Here is an 18,672-nt window from a genome sequence, read left to right as displayed (position 1 = left end):
TTTGCACCAGAAAGAGGAAACCAGCGGCTGAACAACAGCAGCACGTTTAAGCTTGATAAGCTGTTGTTAGAATTTATTTAATATTACTTTCTACACCAGGATCCTTTTAGCTGACGGCTGGTAACTGTGCAGGGGCGGATCTAGCAAAGTTTAGCCAGGGGGGCCGATAGGGCATGAACAGGGAAAAGAGGGCACAAAGACATACTTTTCTTTCTTATTCTCATTTAAAATGTCTAGCTTTTAATAAATAATTATCTGAATCTTACACCCAAAGTTTTAATCTGATGTAAAATGTATAGAAGTCCATTACTATATATAGTAACTCTTAAGTCTATATACCCTAGTAAGCTATAGTACTTTTTCCTTTGGGAAGATACCATCTGTGAATTCTGCAATTCTGTTGAAGAAAGATGTTGAATCTATTTAATTATTCTTGAAAAATAATTTGTTTCTGTGCATTTTTTTTCACACTGCATCAAATTAAAGTTGATTACATCGATTAAGCATCACGAGGTGGAGGGTGGGGGGTTCCCTATTTTTTTGTTTTTGCTGGGAGTTTGCAACCCTATTAGTTAGGTTGCTTAATATTTCTGCTAAGTACTCTTTAAAATACCAGAATAGGGAGGATGGAGTAGGTTTAAGTTAGGTTTTAAGTTAGGTAAGGTTTATTAGATTGATCAGTGTTGCTGAACTATGAAATATTTTGGGTGCAGTGTATTTTTTACATACAGGTATAACAGAATAGCTTTAGTGTTGTTGTTTATTTAAACTTGAGTATGAACTTATACAAAATGCAGCAAGAAATAAAAAAAAAACAGTTTTATTGATTAAAAAACACACAATATCGGATTCATATCGGTATCGGCAGATATCCAAATTTATGATATCGGTATCGGACATAAAAAAGTGGTATCGTGCCATCTCTAACCCAAAGTGGTTTTACTAGATTCCCCTCAATAACCATGTACATTTTAATTTATTTACCTTTTTTAATTGATTCAATTAGTTCAGTTGTCTAAGTTTTCTTTCAACACTAGTCATTGGGTCATTAGATCTTTAGATGAAAAACCTTCAAATCAAAAACCAGTTTAAAAAATATCTATATGCTAATAAATATACACATCCAATAGAACCATCCAACTAACCTCTACCATTTCATTTGACCATTTTTTACAATAAATGTAAATAAAGCCAATCCCCAATTATGCGCACATCAAACAGTAATGTGTCATTGTTACTTTATTTTAACAAAACATTTTCTCTAATGTTTATGAATTATTTAGAGAAAAAAAGCTGAATTATGCCATCAGTTTTAACCGCTCTTCACCATAAGCCCATAATATCCTGTACACAAAGTTTGTGACAAATTGACCCAAATGTGCTTTAAATACAGTTAATAACTATTTTTATTTTCACCATTCTGTGCGTGTATATCTCAGAACTTCTGGACTGCTGCTGCTCTTGTTGCTGTGTGGGTCTTTTAATGCTCTGGTTGGCAAATCAGACTGCAGATTGGTTCTACTTAGTTTGCTTTCCAGTCCGTATGTTGATTTATTTTCCTCTAGGTCCCAATATTTTCTAAAACCCCAGGCTGACCTGACAATACTTGTGGCCAAACAACTTAATTTTGGTCTCATCTGATCATAAAATCTTTTTTCAGAGGTTTTATTTCTTCGTCCATGTGGTCAGCTACAAGCATTAGTCGAGCTTGGGGTTGTTCATTTTGAAACCAGGTTTTCCTTCTTCTTTCTTAGACAGCAGCCTCTCCTTACATAGCCATGTGAGACTCACTTGAGAGTAGACAGCGATGTCCAGCAGCTTCCAGTTTATGTAGGCCTGTACCTTTGTGGTTTCTGGATTGTTTCTGACCATCTAACCAACTTCCTTATAACTGAGGGTGTTTTCAAATCTTGTGCAGCTGTTTAAACAGATCATCTTGAATTATGCAGACAGAGACATTACTAACTTGTCTAAATCTGTGATCCTCTTTCTCAGATCTTCACTGGCATCCTTGAACGTTAACATTTTACTGTGTGAGCTGTGAAACCCTTTTTATGTTTGCACAAATAAATTACCAGCTGTAGTTAATCATGGATACTTCACAGACCATTAAGAGGAACTACGTTAAGATATTATGTTAATTTCAGCAGCACCAGATTCATTTCTATGTGGGTGAATGTATATTTTTGATCCAGTATTTATTAAATCTAATCCCTTTACTCTTCAAGATATATTTTGTGCAAAACGTCAGACTCAAAAAACAGACTCGGACAGAATTATTAAGCCCCTATGAAATTGAAGGTTTTTGTCAAAAATGTTCAGTCTTTTTTTTTCTTCTTTCTTTTCAACAAACCGTGGGATTTTCAACATAGTATTTCTAGACTTTTTAAAAAAGTTTTCTTTAGAAAGCATAAATCATTTTTGTTTGCACACAATAACAGAATTATTTCAGAAAAAAATGAGATTATCAGGGTCAATATTATTAGACCTGCTGAAAAACCGACCTCTTTATTGAGTCAAAGCAGAAACCACTGCTGTGCAATGGTGTACTTTAACTTTGTAATGCTCAAAGCTTCTAAAAATCAAGTTCAAACTGAGAGTTATCTTCCAATTTACACACACTATAAAAACTTCAGTGAGGGTTTGATCAGTTACTTGAGAATGCATCATGCCCAAAACAAAATCAATCAGTTTAGACTTGATAAAAAGATTTGTTGATGCTCACAAAGCAGGACATGGATACACAAAGTTATCACAACATTTCCAAGTGTTAAGATCTGGAGTGAGAAGTATCATCACAGAGTACCACACAGTACAGAACAAACTTGACATAGGGTAGGAAGCAAAAGATTTCAAAGACTCTGGAAAGAAAACAAGTGTGAGATGTGTCTAAAGACACCAGAACAACTGCTAAGATACAACTGAATGGCTTAGGTCAGGAACTGTGGTCTCAAAGAAGACAACCACTAGATGAAGTGTGAGGTTGCATACCAAGGAAACTTCTGCAGAAGAGACACCTGCAATCCAGACTAAAGTAAGAAAGAACGACCTGCATACTGGAAACGAGAGCTCTTTGGCCACAGAGGCATTGTTTATGAAGGTGAACTGAAAACCAAAGTCCATGCCAGAAGACCGTCAAATCTGGAGGAGCTTGAGAAAATGATACAGAACTGACTGTTAGCATCAGGGGTGCTAATTGTTTTGATCGTGGTAGTTTTTGTTTTTTGTGAATAATCTTGTTTCATTATGCAAAGTAAAGTAATGTAGGGGTTTAAAATAAAGCTAGGATGTTTAGAAAACTGTTAAAAATGTCTTGCTCTGTTTAACGGCACTTGGGCAATACTTCAAAAATAACATTTTTCATAGAAGTGGCTAATAATTCAAATGTAGAAGTAGCTTATAAAGTAAACACAGGTGATTTTATAAAGCATTGTGTATTTTATGTCTGACAATGAACTGACCCCTTACTATCTTTCCAGGCATCCAAAGCTGAGCATGCAGCAGTGCTGCTGTGGAGTACAACCACATGGCGTCAGCTGCAGGTTCTTCCATGTCACACCCTCACGGTCACCCAAATGGCCTTTTCACCTGATGCACAGCTCCTGTTGGCTGTGTCCCGAGATCGCACTTGGTCTTTATGGAGAAGGAACCTCCCCACACCTGAAAGTCCAGGTGAGAAATGAGGACAACACAGACTAATAAGGAAATCTGCTTTACAGGATTATTCGTGTTTGGTCTTTAGGATTTGCTTTTCAAATGCAGTGTGACTCAGGATGAGACTTTAGTTCCTCATAATGCTTTGTAAATAAATTCCGTTTAATTAAAAAATGTGCTTGAGTGAATATTAAGAAAAAAGGACAATGCCGGAGCCCTTCTGGCACATAGAATTGCTCCCCTAATTCCAAATAATTAAAATAAGGTAAACCCACAGAGCAGATTTCCTCCAAATTGAATTTCAAGTCAAGCTGGCCTTATTGGAAGGACTCCCCTCGTTAATACTATGAAGAGCCAAACAAGTGACGCACTGAATGAATCTAGTCCAAAAGGGATTTAATAATATAGGAAAGATTTGAAACTGACCAGACTGACCAAAATGAACGATTACTGCTTACTTCCCTCCTTCAAGGCTTATAATTCCACATTTGTAGGTAGCGCAATGATTTGAAACAGGCTTTCAAATGGGTAATTACCACGCAGAATACATCAAATCCTCTGCTGTGGATTGCAGAGATCTCATCAAATCTATGCTCTCTGGGATGAAGCTGGAAAAGAACATTCTGAAGTAACACTTTGAATAAATACAGACATAAAACATGATGCAGTAGCCTTTGCATGCGCTGATAAAGACAAACCACAATGATATTTATAGTTTTGTGTTAAACTGGGATTTGTGATATTGGGGGTAGCGCTCTGTGGGGCTCTGATCTGTGAAATTGTAGAGAGAAGTAAATGAGAAAACACTGAAGGTACATGAAAGGTTTGTGAATATAAAGAGGCCTCTGTGTGTTTGCCAACTTCAGCTAAAGCCACAAAAACTGTCTTTTCCACTTCCTGTGGTGTTTGTGGGTCAGTGTAGGTGCTAAAATGTTTAAAAAGTGTGATCTTCAGATTGTGTGCTGTGTGCAAAAAGCCAGTTTAACCCATGAAGAGGATACTTTGATGCTTCCTTGCGGTAGGTGTGAGATTTGTTTACGCACTTTGAGAGCTGGTGTCTTGCACTAAAAATATGATGGTTGGCAAATCCTGTCTAATGTGACTCACTGAATACATATTTCAGTCATTATTTAAACTATTAAGAGCAAATTTAAGAGTGTATACACTGCTGAAAGTGGAGATAATGAGGTTAAATATCCCCCAATTACTTTGAAGAGTAGTCATGCTGCGGTCAGCTACGGATAACCTTGGCCCAATTTAACCCAGCAAATATCAGCTGAAAAGTCTCAGTTTTAGCGCTCTCTCAGTCGTTTTGTCAATTTCTTTTGACCTTTACCCTCCTTTGTGACTTAACTCAGTGGTTTTGACATGGTCAGAGAAATAGATTTGTCTCTCTAAGGTCACCACCGTCAGGATTCACATTGGGTGAGAGCTTTCTGAGTGAGAAATCATCTCTGGACCCAAATCTTAAACGATTCCATGGAACAACCAACCAATAAAACAATCTCACTTTGCTTGTTTTTTAAATGTTTTTTGCCTTTTTATGATCTATTAAATAAATAAATTTGTTGATTTCATTTTATTACATAATCAGTACTACTTAGATTCTAACCAGTCACATCTGGCATAAGGTATCTTTTTGGTCCCAGATTTATTCTGCTGCATGTCAGAGTCTCCAGACACACGACCAGAGTGATAAAGGGTGATAAATATTCACTGATGAGAAAAAGGAGCTCTGCCAGAAGTGGTATGAAGCTGTAATCCCGACATTACAGAGTTTTTAGCTCATCCAGCTGAAGGATCATCATCTGTCTGCTCACCCAGCAGTCACAGAGTACAAACCTCGGCTAAGGCAGCTCGCTTTCTGGGCAGTATTTACTTTTAAGGCAACATTGTTGTGCTTTCTATATAGTCATTTTGTTTTCTTTGCTCTTTTTGGACATACTTTAAGAAGTTTGAAGTGGAATTAAAATCAAATAAAGGTAGCATGACAGATGCTCACTCTAATTATACAAACATCATGAAGGAGTAGGTAATGGATAATAGGCACTGATTTGTAAATAACTGGACATAAATAAATTGAGCTTACTATATTCGTATACTACATCTACTATCTTGTATCTAGAAATGTACCACAACATATTTCTAACTAACCAGGCAGCTTATTTACTTTCTCTTAACATTACTTTCTTGAAACATATAATGCATTTTGGAGTCAACTTGAAAGAAAGGCAGATGTAAAATGTAAAAGTGAGACATTTTATGACCTTATTTGACCTTGAAGAAGAGGCCAGGGATTATGCCTGTATGCTTTAAATATAAACAATGATAGAAAGAAAGGTTGTTTTAAATAACTCTATATAGTGTTATCATTTGACCTTTAGATGACTCTATTGGCCTTGAAGAAGAGGTCAGAGTTCAAATGTAACATATTTAAAATCTTTATAGGGTTCTTTCTATATTATGACATCACACATCTCACTTGTCAGAAACATAGGTTCTAAGTTATAAAACTTTTTCTGAATTTTCAACCATAAATCATAGTTGAATTTGAAGACATTGGTGGATAAAAGCCAAGTTGTAATAGATTGCACTGGAGGATTGGTCAGAATTTAGTCGAATTTGCACCTAATGGATCTTCACCCAAGCTGTGCTCACGTTCAAAGTCACATTCGTTGTTTTGCAAACATTTCTCCATTTTCACAGCATATACTTCATGCACACTACTTACAATTACAAGTTCTCGCTCCTAATGCAGCAAGTCATTAACATAAGATTGTTGGTATTGATACATGTTTCATGTATGAAATGATATCGCTTTGCTACAGATTTTCCATACGACTTGTATCCTCTTAGATCATGATAATCAACTGATAGGTTATGATCATGGGGGCGTGGTCTTATTGGTTGACCACATCCTCCAAATGTTAGAGCCTTCCTGTCACCATCAGTAACATCAGTAATACAGTCAGTGCTCTGACATACTGAGGCATTGACATGTTTTTATACTTTTTTACTACCGACCATGTCCTCATAACACTTCTGAATTCAAAGCGTTGCATTTAGTAATAGGCAAGATTCACTTGTTCTAGATATGAGTGTTTGTGAGCCTTCTTGACTTGTCCATAGATTTTAATTCTCAATAGTTTTCATTTTTTCTCATTATTTTTTAGTTAGCGTAGTCAGTTACCTATGAACTGTGTTTAATCTTGATGTGGTTTTCTGGAATTACATGAAGAAACAGAAGTAGTTCACAAATTCTTCAATATGACCTAGCTGGGAGCTTGTACCGTAGGATTAGGCGTATCAGTGTTTTTGAAATCATACAACTCAAAGCTTTTGCACAGTATGACTCAGAAAAATTTATTTCTTTAGAGTTTGAATCATGTTTTATCATGATATAGTGTAAATTGTGTCTGAATATGATTTTATATATGTGTTTACTAATGGTGTGATACTGTGAGAGGTGCTCTTAATTTTACACTTTCACTCTAAGTAGGTAGAAAACATCTCCCAAATCTAATTCTCAAACATCTGAAACATTGTGAATATGGACCCAGATAATCAATACACCTTCAGAAACAATACATTTTAAAGTAATCAAACATTTTATTTAAAAGAAAAAGAAAAAACTAGCTCAGATATTGGATTTCTGTTGGCCTAAGTTCTGTGTAGAGCTGTTGCTGTTGTCAACAGGAGTGTGTTCTTGGAGAGGATGTTTATATGAGAGAACCTCAGCACACAGACTCTACAAATAACTCAATCCTGCATTTAAGGTGAACAGAGAACGACATTTAAGCCCTAAGGATTACCTCCTCCTGCACCTGGTAAAGCATCTTATGTTTCTCTTGGCTTCTCCGGATGGTGTTAATGGGCACTGACAGAGGCGTCCCGCACTCCTCTGTTCGCCTGAATGGTGGGCTACGCAGAGGCAGGGTGGTGTGTGTGTGTGTGTGTGTGTGTTGGTCTTTGGTTTCTCTTAAGAGAAATGGCGAGGGAATACAGGGTTTTTTGGTTTTTTTGCTTTTTCGAGGGGCGGGGGGCTCCCCGTCTGTTCTGGTTGACTGCTGAATCACTCAAGGTGATTGTGAAGAGCACGCACGCAAACACACACGCGGACACGCACAGTCTCCTAGCTTCAGACTAGGGAAGGTTAAACGAAGTCAGAGCTGATCAAACAAAATGACTACCTCTATTCTATTCACACATCTTCTGGCTCCTACCTGTTTTGCCTGAGCATTTCCCTCCACCGCCCTATTTTGTCTTGGTCTTGGAGACATTGTCACCTTCTCTCTCCGCTGCGCTTCCTCTTTTTTTTTTTTTTTTTTTTTTAACCTGAGTGGCCTTTTTTATGTTCTACCTTTGAGTCTTCTTGATATATTTTGTGTGTTTTATTAAGATGGACACTTCTCTATAGTCCGTGTCTCCAGTCTCCATATGTGTGTGATGTGATATAGCTCAACAGCCAGTCGTGTTAATGAAAGAGTGTGAAGGAGAGAGAAGGAGAATCCTTTGAACGCAAACCTCAACACTTTGGTTAACTCAGACTTTTGTGGCAGTGCTGATGTTTTACAATATTCATGCTATGTGTGTGTGTTCGTGTGTGAGAGAGTGCCAGTGGAGAGCAGGGCTACTGCAGACATGCAGGCAGGCAGCTGCCAGCAGCATACAAACAAGCTCTCTAGGGAAAACCAATCTGGAGGCTGAAATGACTTAGGCTAGGGAAATAAACAGCAGCAGGTCATAAACCAAAACTGACTGAAATGGAGGGCTGGAATGAGGTTCTCTGTCTTGTTCGGTTGTTTATTTGTCGCTCGGGAGAGGCTTTGTTGCTACCGAGCTGTGAGGCAGGGATCTAAACGTGCTGATGTCATGCTGCAGTAATCATAACACAAAGTTTTGCTACCAGCTCATCCTCTGTTGGAAAAGTGTTGTTGTGGAGATGAAATGTGACACAATACATGTAGTGCCGGCACTCATACCATTGTTTGAATGCAGTTGTTTGTATGATCTCTCTTGCTCTTTGTTCCTGTTTCCATATAGAGCCCCTGTTCTCGCTGTATGCGCACACAGAGAAGGACACAGCCATACACAGCCGAATCATCTGGTCATGTGACTGGAGCCCTGACGGCAAATTCTTTGTAACATCAAGTCGAGACAAGAAGGTAATTTTTAAATGTTGCGTCACATTATGCGTTGACAGTTATACCACCTTGTTGCGCTCTTGAGTTGTAGCATTTTTTTTCTAAACAGAGTGTGTGTGTGTGTGTGTGTGTGTGTGTGTGTGTGTGTGTCCAGGTGATAGTATGGGGCCCATGTAGTTTGGCCTCTGGAGACCCTGTGCTGCCTCCTGAGATTAAACCATGCTCTTCCATCTTAGATGTGGGCGATTCTGCTACTGCTGTAGCGTTCTGCCCTGTACTCTGCTCTAATGACAGGTTTGTGTTACATGACCTCCAACTACCGTCATATCGACTGGCCAGGTCTTATATCTGTCTTCAGTACTTTGGAAGTTTGCTTCAATAATTTGAAGCTGCAGTTTGAACTATTTTCGTCTCCCTTAAACTGCTCATCAGTTAACTGATTGTTTAATTGGTTTAGAAGCTGTTAACCTCATATAAAGAAACATTATATCCACTTAATTTAAACACATGACATGACTGTGGCTGACACCAAACTGCTTCACATTCTCATCTAAAGACCCCGGAGGTTCATTCATACTGTGCTGAAATGGAATTAAATGTGGTGAAAGTGTCTAACTCTTGTAGCGAAGAGTGACAGTACTGGTTCAAGACATCTAGGTCAGAGCAAAGGAAAACGAGGTCTGCTCTGAAGTTCGGCTTTGTTGTGTTTCCTTCCTACTTTCCGCAGCTACCTGCTTGCAGTTGGCCTGGAGTGTGGCAGGATCCGGCTGTACAGGTGGAGCCCTGGCAGCGAGCCTGCAGGAGGAGACGACTGGAGCTGCTGCGGAGAAACCGACACCTTGTATCCTTACTACACACATGCAGTCGATCTGAAGTTCATCACAGTGTCAGTTGTGGGTCTTCACTCTGATTGCTGTTGAGAACCAGAAGCTTTCTGTTATTTACCATTTAAAAGTTAGATAAGCGCGATGGAGATGATGTCTGCTTCCTTTGAAGAGGAGATGCAGATGGCATGAACTGGTACCTTAATTTGGGTTGTGTCGATGTTTTATCTCACACTGGTCTGTGCCACTATAGTCTGTAAAGATCAAGATAGGTTGCACAGTCTTTGTATCAGAAAGTCACACCTCAGATAAGCCTTTTTTTCATATTTTAAGATGATATATAAGTTGGAAAATTCCTTTGTTACTGCAAGTAAAAATGAACAACATAACAAAAGAACGTTAATATGTATTATAATAATATAAATGAAATACAATATGATAAAAACAGTCTTAATGAGATAAAATAAACTAAAATTAGAAAAATAAGCATCAATATGTAACAAAGGCACGAACAACATGAAAGCAAGGATCCACCCTGCCTTGTATCAAAGGTTCAAGGTATCAAAGGTACTTTGTTGCCACATTTAGAGCCCCTGGAACCACTGAGCATTGTTTCTACTTACTGCCTATTGTTGCAGACCAAGTCCAACCCTTTTATGACCACAGTGTACCCATTTTCTGATGGCTGCTTTCAGCAGGATAACACACCATGTCACAAAGCTCAAATCATCTTAAACTGGTTTCTTAAACATGAGAATGAGACCACATTACTCATATGACATCTGAGGATTGTTCAAACACCTTGCTGAGTCTTTGCCAAGAACAATTAAGGTAGTTGTGAAGGCAAAAGATGGTCCAACCCAGTACTAGCAAAATATACCAAACAAAGTTTTTGTGTTCTGTGGATATGTTTAACAGAAAAATGATGGTTTGGTGTAAAATAGTTGTGTCAGTTGTGTAGATTTTGTCTGAAAGCTTGTTTTGTCATCCAGACAAGTATTCTGTTGTCTCCTTTCATCACACATCCTCTCACAGACAAAGCCACACTTTGGCAGTAAAGCGGCTCCGCTGGAGGCCCAAGACTGGCCGAGCAGGTCGGGGGAACGGCAAGAAGGATGGACAGGGTGACGGAGAGAGTGAAATCGAGGAGGAGAGCTCCTGGGTCCAGCTCGCCAGCGCCAGTGCCGACCACTCTGTCAAAATCTTCAACATCAACAAACGGGCTCTTTAGCACCACCAACACTGACACTATTATGTCTCTCACACCCAGAGAGACACTTTGACTGAGGGCCACAGGCCTGACTGAGGCACCGAGGCCACAGCTGCTTGCTGGCATGCCGTGCAGTCCCTGTGACAGCCAGTTAAGTCATGGGTCAGTCACAGGACAAACCCACAGCGCACATGCCTTGCAGTCTGTCTGCACACAGCTGAACGGATTTGATGGGTGGAAGCAAGATGGTAAAAACACCATGACCTTAGGGTGGTATTTTGCTTAGACACTTCAAAGTGTTTTAGATTCAAAGAAGAAGACTCAGCAGGATTTCTATACAGACTGCGTATTTATACAGGTCATCTAAGTAACCATTGGCATGGTGAACTGTATTCTTGAAGGAACACTTCAATTCTGAGTGCCATCAGAGACAGGGCTTGTGTTGCATGTTTGTGCCTTGTGATCAGTTGATTAAATGTCTTTCATGTATGTCACGTATGTGTATAGGTAGTGTGCAAGCAGTGCAGTATGCAGCAATGATGAATGACTGCTACACACTAGGGATCACATTTTTATCCTCTGTGCAAACTTGAGTGTATTAAAGATGACCATTTTGCAAATATTGTTGCTGTCTTGACTTTTTAATAGATTTCTCCTACCTTGCAGGCATTCTGTAATCCAGTGCACTCAACATATTTTTTGTGAAAATTACAGTAAAGTGCTTTACAAAGAAAGTCCAAAATTTGGCTCGGAAAAGATGATCTTAAGTTTTTAGCAAGTTTCGAGGAGTTTTTTTTTTCTTTCTCGTGAAACAAAACCAGGTAAGATGCTTGTCTGTGGCCGGGCTATTCTCATAGTAAATGGTTGTCCTCTCTAGCTGAGCACTCAAAGCGCTTTATACAACTTGCCTCATTCATCCATTCACACAGGCACTTTTGTCTGTTTTTTTTTTTTTTCTTACGTAAGTGCTTTCTAACATTTGATGGATGGATGCATTAGAGAGCAACTTACAGTTAGTATGTTGCTCAAGGATATTCGGCATGCATACTAGAGCAGCCAGGGATCGTACCAACAACCTTCCGATTAGTGTGTGACCTCGTACCTCCTGAGCTACAGCCACATCATCATCAAGCACAGTGGGTGAAATAATTATTTGATCTCCTGCTGAATTCGTAAGTTTGCTAATTTGCAACAAAATGAACAACAAAAAAAACACATTACAAGCACTGTGGTATGTGCCATCTTCTGTAGGGGAACCTTGGGGGCACTGCAAGATTTCAGTACATTATGGTGTGGTGTATTACCAGTGGTGTTCTTGGTCTCTGTGGTCCCAACTGCCTTCAAATCATTATCAAGCTCTTCCCCAGGGGCGTAATTTCCAGGGGGGTTAGGGGGGTTATGAGCCCCCCAATAATAAGACCCAACCAATATACTCCCCCAATAAAATTATAATTTATCTTGCATAAATAGGCTGTTGATTTTCTTTACTCGTTTCAGGTATTACCAGCAAACAGTTGCACGTTTAATCATCTGGGAATTTACCCAGATTTATTTATTTATTTAGAGATCTTGACCCCCCCAATGTTCAGCACAAAGTTACGCCGATGCTCTTCCCATGTAGTTTTGGGTTGTTCCACCACCACCACCACCTTTCATGATTATCCTCAGCCCATGAGTTAAAATCTTGCCTCATGGGCTTGCCAGACTGAGAGCGACTGAAGGTCATTTTATATTTCTTCCGTTTCTGAATAATCTCACCAAAAGTTGTGACCTTCTCATCAAGTTTCTTGCTGGCCAATCTGTGGGAGTCAGAATTCCTGCTAGGTTGTAGGCGATCAGTTTCTGTCTCTTTCCATTAATATTCAGCTATCATAAACCTTTGAGACTGTTAGTTTCTTTGTGAGTAAACTTACAACTTCAGCGATAACTGTTACCTCCACTGTACACCTGGATTCTGGTTGGTAGTGTAAGAGGCTGTACATTTCTGACCTGTATCTGTTTTTGCTTTTCCACAAACTTCTGAGTGTAAAATCCTGCTCTCTAGTAGAAAAACTCCCCACTGTGTTCACCAAACTAGTTTTTATCTTTATTTTTTCTTCTCTCACTCTTTTTTAAAAAACATTGTATTACATGGTAGTCCTGGACAATACCGTAGGTTTAATGGAGCTTTTTTTCACAACCTTCTTTTATTAGAACATTTTTGCACCTCATAAAATCAAAAAATGACCTGCTAAAATGCTGGTAAAAAAGGATGGATAAATCTAAACAGGGCTGGTTTTGAACCCAGATTTTGATTTAGGCTACATCTGCTTTTGGCCAATGAGGATCAGAACTGAATTCTCAAGGACAGGAGAATTCCATGTCACAGATTTACTGTGAGCTCAGCCGGGTGTGCCGTCATTATATATTAGCCATAAATTTATCTGCAGGAGACTGTAACTACTGGCCATAACTCTCCCTCTAATCACATATCCTGGTAAGTGCGGAGGCATCAGTCAACCCAGGCCACACACAGCTCCTCTAGGAAATGGCTGTTTTTCAAAAGTAAAATGAGGTTTTGGGACAAGGCGGCCATTTCTCGAGAGATTTTCCACATCATATATAACATAATGTAATAATTAAATCATTATCACTATGTTTCCATTTAAATATGAGAGATTATCTTGTTAAGGATTTTCAAGAACACATTTGTGGTAAGAGCTCCTATGGCTTAAATGTTCTGCCTAGCATACTAATGCATGAGGCATATATGTGCACGTTTTCTCCAGCGTGTCCTTGATCCCTCATCTGAGGTTGGATTTCCCTAATATAATATAAACAAATTAAAAGTCTTACCTAGAAAGCCTTTAATGCTTAAGATTAATGGAAAAAAGAATTGTAACCATTCACTCAGTAAATAAACCAATAAGAGACTTCAGGACCAGTGCTTTAAAAAAGGACTGAACAGGGGAATACTTGAGATGATTATATCATTATGCCTTGGTGTCAGTCTGTTCTCCCAGGTGAATAATCACAGATTTTAATGAATATGTTTTTACACAGTCTAAATGATAACATTGCGCAGAGTGTATCTACTGTTTACTTGGTGAAGTTTCTGAATAGGTCATGTCTTAGTGTGTTTGGTTGAGGGTACTGATATATTTTCCCACCAAAGATGGAGAGGTACACTTGAAATTAGTTGCCAATGGGTGTGGCAAACATAATTATTACAAAATCCCATTTAAAGTGTTTTGAACGTTTAGTCAAGGACTGGATTCAGTCAGTCTAAACAGTCAGATAATTTCAGAATTAATCTATTAGGTCTAATAGGATGTAAAATAGTCCTGTTCTCACAATTGTGCTAATTATGGAGTTCCCCAGGGTTCTGTGTTAGGACCTGTTCTACACTATATTGCCAAAAGTATTTATTCAGCCATCCAAATCATCAAATTCAGGTTTTCAATCACTTCCATGGCCACAACTGTATAAAATCAAACACCCAGGCATGCAGGTGTTTCTACAAATGTTTGCGAAAGAATTGGTTGCTCTCTCCTCTAACTTCCTGCTTCTAAATTCAGATAAAACTGAGGTTATTGTAGTTAGCTCTAAAAACCTTAGATACATGGTGTCTAACCTGATAGTTGCTCTGGATGGCATTACTTTGAGCTCCAGTAACACTGTGAGGAATCATTTTTGACCAGGATATGTCCTTCAATGTGCATGTTAAACAAATATTTAGGATTTCTTTCTTGCATTTGCACAGTATCTCTAAACATTCCATCTCAGAATAATGCTGAAAACTTGGTCCATGCATTTATTACTTCTAGGCTCAACTATTGTAATTCATTATTATCAAGTTGTCCTAAAAGTTCCCGGAAAAGTCTTCAGTTGATCCAAAATGCTGCAGATTACTGACAGGGACCAGAAAGAGAGAACATATTTTTTCCCATACTAGCATCTCCTCATTGGTTCCCTTTTAAATCTAGAATCAAATTAAAATACTCCTGGGTGTTTAAAAGTAGAATGTGATGCAGAGTCTTCAGTTTTCAGTCTTTTCCTCAGTAGAATCAGCTCCTTGTTTGAACTGTAGACAGACACCCTCTTTTAGGATACGGTTTAAAGCTTTCAGTCTTAGTTAGGAATTTCTTGCATTTCCACATCTGAGCATTGAGGTTTCTTCCTGTAAAAAGGGAGTTTTTCCTTCCCACTGTCGCCAACTGCTTGCTTATAAGGGTTCACCTGATTGTTGGAGTTTTCTCCCTATTATTGTAGGGTCTTTGCTTTACAACATGAAGCCGCTTGAGGAGATTGTTGTTGTGAATAGGTGCTATGTCAAATATAAAATTGAATTGAACAGATGTGGGGACTTTGGAGAAAAAAGTAAAAAATAACTACCCTTTGATTTTTACTCATCGCTTAATATAAGCAAATTAGTTAGCAGAGCTCTCAGCTGTACATAAAATGAGATGAAACTTTAATAGTTAAGAGTCAAGTACTTCCGCTGTGCCTCGGTAACTCAGGGCTAATGGCAACATTCTGATTTTGAGCTGATATAGTTTAGCCTGCCTCCACTATCACAGCATGTTAACATCTGCTAATTAGATTAAAGCTGATGGGAATGTCCTAAACCAAAGTGCCAGACAGACTGAACATTTGAACAGACAATGCTAGACAGAAGAGTTGTTTAGAAATTTCACTCTAGGCTATAAATGTCACCTCGTGGTAGAACCAGATGAAATGTCAGGGGGTCATTAAAGTGATTATGATCAGGACAATATGTCCCAACGTCCTTATCACTTTGGTGGATGTATGCTTTGAGTCTCAAAAGTGAAATGCTTTAATCCTGCATTGTCTGACCAGCAGAGGGCGACACCTCTGACTGAAAAGTAGACTTTATAGAAGAAATTTACTCCCTCTTTTCTTGATTATTGACCTCAATAACAAATTCCTAATGGGTTTAATTGCTGGTTTTAAGTCATCTATAAATACACCATGACGCTCACTTTGTAAACTCGTGGGTGATGTCACGGTGGCTATAACCACATGATTTCTTCTGTATCTGTTCCTCTCTATTACAATCTTTAGATCAATGATATTTATGTGTGTGCACGAGTTTGATAAATTGGATAGAGTACTGGCTTGCATATTTGCCATTTTATTCTGCAGCCAGGCTTAATTTCTGCAATGGAGCCATCACACGAAGGAGGATACATAGACGCTTCCCTTCCACTGACACTTAGGTCAACTTAATCAATCTGTCTTCCATTTGCACAGCACGATCCCGCTGAGACAAGAGAGAAGGTCATGAAGCATTTACACACACTGGAGCATGTCTTCCTGCCAAAGCCTTTCTGTGAAATGCGTGGATATCTCTGAATCAGTAAGCAGCAGAACAGACATCGGCTGTATTTAAAAGCTTGATTCACTTGATGTTGTTTGATCAGTTGATCACTTGATGTCCTGCTAAGTTCCCTGAAAAACAATTATAGTCATTACAAAGTTATCAGTTTTCTTGTAAAGGCCTTTGAAAATCTATCTCATCTGAAAATTAAAGGAAGAGTTACAATTTTTTTGTGCACATACAGCTTTGCTTTCATGCAGCATTTAGAAGAACAGGACCACTTCTTTATCTGGACACTACCTAGTAAGGGTGAAGGCACATTTAGTAGACTTTCTCCAAGAACTAAAAAGCTTCACATGCTCTAATCTATGAAATTAAATACTTAGCTCTCCATAGCTTTTCCCTAGAGAGGTATTGATCTTTACATGATCAATACTAAAAACTAAAATGGTGTTTAAGCATTCATGATGTTTAAATTTGAATTTTAGATTTTTGGATCTACTCAAAGCATTTTCCATGTTAATCTGGGGTTTTCTATAAAGTAGCGTACTCACACAATCCACAGGTTATTTATGTAAATTAGTGGCTAACACTTTAACAGCATCAGAAACAGAGTTTTTAACCAGTATTTGTCCATTGGACAATACTACGCAAAAGTCGTGAGCCATTTCCTTAAATTTCAGTGATTCATTGAAAAGTCCAAACATACATGTAAATATTTTATGTAAAGCAAAAAAAGAGTTTGTACAATTCTAAAGTGCCTCTAAGTCAATATTTAATAAGACCACCTCTGCTCTTCAACACAGCCCAAACTCTCTTATGCAACTTTTCTTGTAATTCTTTTAACTAGTCTTGAAGGTCAAAACTCATCTTAATTTGTTGGCTGTCTTTTTTTCTCTTCCCCACTGCTTCAATAATGTTAAGGTCCGTGCTCTGGATTGGCCAATCGCTGACTGAGAGTGTTTTATTGTGTGTTTTTCTATCCAGGTATGCCTCTACTGGATTGGCAGTGTGTTATGGATCATTGTCATGCTGAAAAATGAAGCAGTTGTCAATCAGATGCCTTCCAGATGAGGTTGTAGGGTGGAACAAATTCAGATGGTACTTTTCTGTGTTCATAATTTCATCACTTTTGACAAGATCCCCAACATTACTGGCTGAAATAAACCCCAATCCATGATAGAGCCTCCACCGTGTTTTACAGGTGGCTGTAGACACTTGCTGCTGTATGTCTCTCCTGACCTCCTCTATATATTTTAATTTCAAATTTCATTACTCCATAAGACCCATTACCACTGATTTTTGATCCAGTTCTTCAATAATTTGGCATACCTCAGCCTTTTCTCCTTGTTTCACTTAATTGAGAAAGCTTCTTGACAGCCACCCTTCCACTGACACCATTTCTGATGAGGCTTCAGTGAACAATAGATTAACTACAGGGCCAGATGGAGCTCTCATGACACACTCCACATCATGCTGAGATATGCCAAGGTTTTATATAATACCTCTTTGTGAATCACCTTGTTGGTGCCAACATACTATTTTATACTTGTTGGACCATGTTATTGCTGGTATTTTAATAGATTCAGCTGAAGAAATTAGAACAAATTTTGTGTTTCTGTGACACTCCACCAGTAACAAAGTCCCTAAAGAAACAAATTAGATCTTTGCTAACTTTTCTGCTCTGTTCTGTTAGACACAACACCGGTTCAATCCTTCATCCCTCTAAAAATATCAACTGCAATGGCTGGGCTGAAAATCAGTGAAAAAGCAACTGGTGTCCAAAGAAAAACTTCAAAAGATTTTGGAAAACCACTTTAAAAAAAAATCTAAAAAGTTCTTTCTGCTTGGAAGAAAAAAATATCAAAATGTGAGCGCTGGCCAAAGACTTTTGCACAGTACCTTTTTCAACATACACTACCAGTCAAAGGTTTGGATTTACCGTTTTTTCTTTATTTTTACTACGTTCTATATTGTAGATACATAATGAAGACATCAAATATATGAATAAAGATATATGGAATTATGTAGCAAATAAAAAATTGATAAATAACTCTAAATATTTCTTATATTTTATATTCCTGAAAGTAGCCACCCTTTGCTTTGTTGACAGCACTGTAAACCCTTGGCCTTCTCTCAGTGAGCTTCATGATGTAGTTCCCTGAGATGGTTTTCACTTCACAGGTGTGCCTTGTCAGGGTTCATCTGTGGAATTTCCTCCCTTCTTAATGAGGTTGGGACAATCAGTTGTGTTGTGCAGAAGTCAGGTTGGTACACAGCTGACAGCCCTATTTGACAACTGTTAGAATTCATATTATGGCAAGAACCAATCAGCTAAGTAAAGAGAAATAACATCATTACTTTAAGAACTGCAGGTCAGTCAGTCCAGAAAACTGCTAACTCCCACACCCCCCATCAAGTGCTACGACGAAACTGACTCACATGAGGACTGATCCAGGAAAGGAAGACCAAGAGTCACCTCTGCTGCTGAAGATAAATTCATCTGAGTCTCCGGCCTCA

The 18,672-nt window shown here is 38.5% G+C and overlaps 1 protein-coding gene across 1 annotated transcript in view; it reads left to right on the top strand.

Annotated features, from left to right (window-relative positions):
• elp2 (elongator acetyltransferase complex subunit 2) overlaps positions 1-11,454 on the top strand; it is a 35,875-nt gene extending 24,421 nt beyond the window's left edge. The window contains exons 18-22 of the mRNA XM_005478640.4: positions 3,480-3,672; positions 8,698-8,819; positions 8,953-9,092; positions 9,526-9,639; positions 10,658-11,454. Coding sequence (XP_005478697.2) covers positions 3,480-3,672; positions 8,698-8,819; positions 8,953-9,092; positions 9,526-9,639; positions 10,658-10,853 — 765 coding nt within the window. The 3' untranslated portion in view covers positions 10,854-11,454. The remainder of the gene's footprint in view (positions 1-3,479; positions 3,673-8,697; positions 8,820-8,952; positions 9,093-9,525; positions 9,640-10,657) is intronic.
• The last annotated feature ends 7,218 nt before the right edge of the window (positions 11,455-18,672 follow it).

Source organism: Oreochromis niloticus, linkage group LG22 (genome assembly GCF_001858045.2).
Source record: "Oreochromis niloticus isolate F11D_XX linkage group LG22, O_niloticus_UMD_NMBU, whole genome shotgun sequence".
Classification (NCBI taxonomy): Eukaryota; Metazoa; Chordata; class Actinopteri; order Cichliformes; family Cichlidae; genus Oreochromis; species Oreochromis niloticus.
The sequence above is the reverse complement of the archived record's forward strand: the minus strand, read 5'-3'. Positions and strand labels throughout refer to the sequence as shown.